The 5,519-nt window shown below is 52.1% G+C and overlaps 1 protein-coding gene across 1 annotated transcript; it reads left to right on the top strand.

The window, feature by feature from the left end:
* The first annotated feature begins 600 nt into the window (after positions 1 to 600).
* Positions 601 to 2,011, top strand: LOC142030636 (uncharacterized). Its single transcript, XM_075026906.1, is given in 3 exon segments — positions 601 to 759; positions 761 to 961; positions 1,058 to 2,011. Coding segments are annotated over 3 exon segments (1,314 nt in total).
* Positions 2,012 to 5,519: the final 3,508 nt, after the last annotated feature.

Below are 5,519 nucleotides of genomic sequence, written 5' to 3'. Positions count from 1 at the left end.
CGACCGCAGAGCGTGCTGGGGGAGGCTTTGTCCTTGTTGTGAACGGTGGGGTTTGATGCAATGTCTAGTAAAGCCGCCAGCGATGAGAAACATCCCGCGGATGGCAATAGGAGCGGGGTAACTAAACGGGGAGGACAAGGACTTGTCACCCCGGCGCAGTAAGAGCTGGGATGGTTTCCCCTGGGGAGAAGGGCGGTGTGGAGGCCTCCCCGCACCGGGGGAGCCCCCTGGTTCCAGCAGAGCCCCAGGCCTGCCGTGCCTCTGGAGAGAAGGGGAGCCTTCTCAGAAGGCCGAACCAAAGGTGAAAGATAACTTCATTAAATTATCCACTCTCCATTTGAATTAAAGAAAGGCGGATGGGTTTGTGGCGGCAGCAGGGTCTTCGCTGGGAGACGCTTTGGCTCCTTGGACGGGGCGAGACCTCATTATGTGTATTTTGGTGATGGGATGACAATGGAGGTGTGGGAGACGGCTCTGAGTCACCCTCGGAGGCCCCATTGGCGGGGCCGGGCGGGTGGGGGGTCGCTCAGGGCCGGGGCGGAGGGCTCATAAGGCGAGGAGCGGCCTGTGCCGCCCCACCGCCCGCAGACCTCGGCCCGCATGGAGCTCGCCAGCCTCCCCGCCAGCCCCGGCCCCACCGGTAAGCCTCCCGGGGGTGCGGCCGCGGCCGGGGCCGGGGAGGGCAGGGCAGGGCGGGTTGACGGTGTCGGCGTCGGCGGGGCAGGAGCAGAGGAGCGCGGCCGGCCGCGGCAGCCGCTGACCGCCTCTCCCCGCAGGCGAGGCCCGGGCGCGTCCCGCCGCCCCCAGCGCGGGGCGGGAGGGCGGCCGGCGGAAGCGGACCACCTTCAGCAAGGCCCAGCTGGAGCTGCTGGTCCGCGCCTTCGAGAAGGAGCCCTACCCCGGCATCGCCCTGCGGGAGCAGCTCTCCGGCCTCACCGACATCCCCGAGTCCAGGATCCAGGTGAGAGGGGCGGGCGGGCGGCGGGGCGGCTTCCCCCGGCCGGGCCGCGGCGGGGCCGAGGCGGGGGCGGGCGCTCAGTCCCTGCTGGCCTCGCAGGTGTGGTTTCAGAACAGGAGAGCCCGGCAGCTGAACCACAGGAAGAGCGAAGCCGCCGCCTACCCCAAGCCGGCCTGTGGCAAGCAAAAGCCGACCCGCTGCGGCGGCGGCTGCCAGGAGAGGTCCCGGACGACGCAGGGTCTTGGGCCAGACCAGAGCCCCCTCCATCCGCAGCCCGGCCTACCGGCAGGAAACCAGAGTTTCTCCGGGCAGCCGTCGCCCTGCTCGGGGCAGCCGTGCTCGAGGTTCGATACTCGCTTCCGGAGCTTGGATAACGCTTTGGGAGCCCCAGGTCAGACCCCGGCTCACTTCGGTTTGGACTGCGTGGGAAAAGGGGTCCCGCTCGGTGCAGGAAGCGTGGGGAGTTCCCCCCAGCTCTCGCTCCCTGGGCAGCAGGCGCAGGAATACCCATACCTGAAGAAATCTTTCCCTGAAAGCTACTACTCAGATGCAGGTGTTTTCCAGTCTGGTCTAGAAGATCACCAGTACCTGGCAGCTAAAGAGAACGTGTATAGGAGGCCCGTCCTAAACTACTTAAATGCTAACCAGGGCATGGGCGATGAGAACTATTTGTATATCAAGTCAAACACTTCTCCCTTTGGGAAGGGCTCTGCTTTCATTCATGGTGAAGGGGAATCTAAGCTTGAGCTCGAGCAGATGAGGCACAGTTCACCTCTGATTGCAGCCAGTCATGCTAGTCCTCCTTTGGTACTTCCAAAACATGAAGGGGGGTATCAAGGGATGCTTGCCACTCCAGCCCCATTGTATGGGCAGCAGCTGCTGGAGACAGTAAATGACTGTGACCCTCATTGGCTGGGCGTGAGAAATGAAATTTTGGGAACTGGGTTGGATTCGCTGTTTGAAAATGAGCAAAATGGGGAGCAAGGTGGGCCCAAAAGTTATCTTTTTGCTTTTGGTGGCCAGAGTCCAATCTGTCCTTTGGGTCACACATGAAACCAACAGTGGGTCTGCTTGCCCGATGGAAAAATTCATGTGGTTTTTTTGTTCGATTGGCAGCGTTGTCCAAAGTGGCTAGAGGTTTTGCAGGTCTAAGAGTGGGGTGCTTGCTGTGAGTTTTGTGTGCTGTCTCGAAGGGGAAGGAAGATAAAGTTAGCAAGGGCTGTGGGAGAGTAACTGGCTGAATGTGTGCTGCCTCCCCGCCCCATCCTGTGGGAACTGTCACCAAGCTGCTTGCAGTATTCCTGCATGCATTTGGTTATCAGCAGCCTCACGTTAACTTGCATGTACAGACTGATCTTCTTTGCAAATACATCAGTACTGAAGGTTTACTCTTTCTATGTTCAGACTGTGCTGGATTAATTCTGCCAGGAGGCTTAGGACTATGGCATTGGTTTAGTGACCTTAGCGCTCTGAGGTTTGTTTCTATTCTGGCCAGAATTCACTTAAGAAATCTGTAGAAAACAGACTTATTTATAGTTTTTAGCAGAGAAAGCGTTAATGTGAGACGGGGGTATAAGCACGAGAAAAGCAGCCTTGGTGGTGGCAGGGGATGGCTCACTGGGTGTGTTTGCATTTTAGGTGTGCTCCTGATAAAGAACACTGCTGGTCTTTTCCTAGATACTGAATGTATAGTGTTTTCATTTAAAAATGACCACATGTGTAGCCTTTTAAAAGGTAATATTTTTGTGATTTCCTTTTGTATAATTTTTTTCAAATTGTCTTTTTTTTTTTCAAACTGTAGTTTTCTATTTGCCAAATGAAGGTTTACTACTTGGGTGATAATGAACTTGTAGAACTGCACTCACAGAAAAAAAAAAAATTGTGTTCCATCTTTGCATTTGCACATTGAGCCTATTTTTAGACTTCTCGGGATCCACGGCCATCTGGAAGACCACTGTAATCATGGAAGTGTTCTTCACGTGTATCTCTGGAGAGCTGCCATGGTTGTGTATTAAGGCAATATCAGGCCTTGGATGCTGAAAACTATACATGCACATCCTTTCTTGTGTTTATAAATGTGGCTCTGGAATATTTTAAGTATGCCTAGATTTTAATACATATGTTATTAACTTAATTATTTTGTTTATAGAACAAAAGAAACTTAATAAAAATAAAACTTAAGACCATTATTTTATTAATAAAGTTATCTCTGTGAAGAAGCTGTCTGTTGAGATGTGTATGCAAGAAGTCCAGAAAATTAGTCCTGGCTTTTGTCAGTAATTTTTAGCTGTGATTGCAAAGAAGTTATTTAACTTTTTTGCCTTGACCTGAAGAATTGGAACACACTCGTGTATTATGGAAGAGCCATAGCTTCAGACAATAGCTGCAAGGCATTTTAAACACAAAAAGTTGTATCTGAGAGCCAAGCACAAGGTGATGATTATACTTCTGATTGTATATATGACTCCCTTAGTAAACTTTTAAACCGGTGCATTAAGACTTACTTCTTTATTTACATATACCCTCTCCCTCATAAGACTTCCTTAATGAGAAGTGAGACTTGTTCCTAGGCACAGACAGAACAAGAATAATTTTACCCATGAAAAAGACAAGAAACTGGTATTCAAAAGTGTGTAGGAAAACAGCCTTTCTTCCTAAAGAAAGAGTGAGTTGAAGAGGAAAAAGGACATCTGAAAGAATAGCATGCCCCATTAAACCAACAAGGATGTGGGCTTCTGGTTCCTTCCTGGAATCAGTGGCCACCTGGCAGGTAGCACTGGGTCTTCTCATGGTATCCTCCCTGCTGATCGGAATGCATGGTAACCAGCACCCTCTTATCTCATAGGGGTCTGAGGTAAATAATTGGAGGGTCGCTGTTACAGATTTTCTTAAGTGAGCCTGGTCTCTGCAGTGCATCCAGCTGTTTGCCCCTCTCACTCTGTAGACATCCTATTCTGTCACAGTTCACAAAGCTGTACCAAGGCAGCTGTGTTAGGTGACTGGCACTGAGCTGTCATTCCTGGCTGCTCTAATAATACTGGGCATTACAACCCCTTCATCTGGTCTAGGGAACAGGCTTCCCTTATTAGCAAACCCATGTTTCCAATACCGAAGTGGAATACACTCTGAATACTTCTCCTGAGTCCAAGAAAAAAATATAAATCATTCTCCCATCACAGAGCTACCTACTGCTCAGGGTAGAGCTTTTCTGTAAGTTACTGGTTTTCTTTATTTTGTTAAAAGTTGCTTTTAACAGACCTACCTAGCGTGTATTTCAGAAATAAGAAAATTCTGTGCAGAGCAGTTGGATGCAATGCTCTCTTGTGATGTTTCTGTGAACTTTCACTCCTTGCTACAAGGTGGAGAATGCCAGAACACAAATTACATGCTTATTCAACATGTCGGAGGTACTTTCACAATGATGGTATTAGTAGATTCCCCTGGACTTGCATGCCAAAAGCATCTTTGCTGTCATACGAGTAGGTGATGCTGTGGAAAAGGTGGAGCAGGAACCAAGCCTGTTCAGTATTGGACTACTCTTCTACTGCCTGTAAAAACGCCCCTATTTATAAAAGAAAGGAGGATTTTGCGTGTTGAATGTTGAAAACTGTATTTTCTTCCACGTAACTTGTCAAAGAGAGAATAGCGAGGACCCAAATTTACCACTGTGGTTTACAGTCAGCCTGGGCCTACCCCACTGCTAGGAGTCTTGAGTTCTCATTTTGTTGAAGCCTGCAAAGCCCATTCCTTTCTTCTCAGCCACCTCCTCCAGCAGCAGGACCAGAGTGACAGCCACGGCCCCTGCAGCTGCGAGTCTGCGCTGGAAGCCGCCCGCCTGGGAGGCAGGATCTGGCCAGCATCACAGAGACAGCAGTTCATGACCTGGACACCTCTTTAGCAGCCCTGCTCCTCGCTGTTTCTTGGCATAAGGCAAACTACCCCGGGGAAGAGGGCTCTTCGCTTAATTAAGCGGGGACTGTGCTTGTAAATAACTTCAGGAGGACTTGCCTTAAGGCGTAGGCACAGATAAACAACTGCTCAGTTCTCACCTGGAGTACCTCGACTCCTGCATGCCTAGTCACGTCCTTATGGGGTGGCGGACTTGGTATCTGCGAGAAGCCCCCACCTAAGTACATTTCGCCCCAGTCCACAGCGCTGGAAAGCCCTTCACAGGTTTTTACCCTCTGACTTGTTTGCCCTCCCATAGTCCTCGGTAGAGACTTCTTTTTTCAAAAGCGATCTTTCCCCCGTTGATTTCTGGGGCCACAGCAGCCTGTCCGTGCTGGGGACAGCCCCAACGGCTGCGCGGCAGCAGGCGGGAACCCCCGAGGGGCCGCCAGCGGCCACACGCCGCCTCAGCCCCCGCTGCTGTGGGGCCGGCACCGCCGCACTGCTGCCGCCGACCTTCGCAGCACTTGCGGGAAAGGTATGTACGCACAAGGCAGGCGCAGTCACGGGCCGGCCCCGCCGGGCTGCCGTCGTGTGTGCCGGCGATAGGGCTCCGCCGCGGCCGCTTCTCCCGGAACTCCGGGCGCAGCCGCTGTTTCCGGGGGGTCGCTAC

This window comes from Buteo buteo, chromosome 4 (assembly GCF_964188355.1).
Source record: "Buteo buteo chromosome 4, bButBut1.hap1.1, whole genome shotgun sequence".
NCBI lineage: Eukaryota > Metazoa > Chordata > Aves > Accipitriformes > Accipitridae > Buteo > Buteo buteo.
The sequence above is the reverse complement of the archived record's forward strand: the minus strand, read 5'-3'. Positions and strand labels throughout refer to the sequence as shown.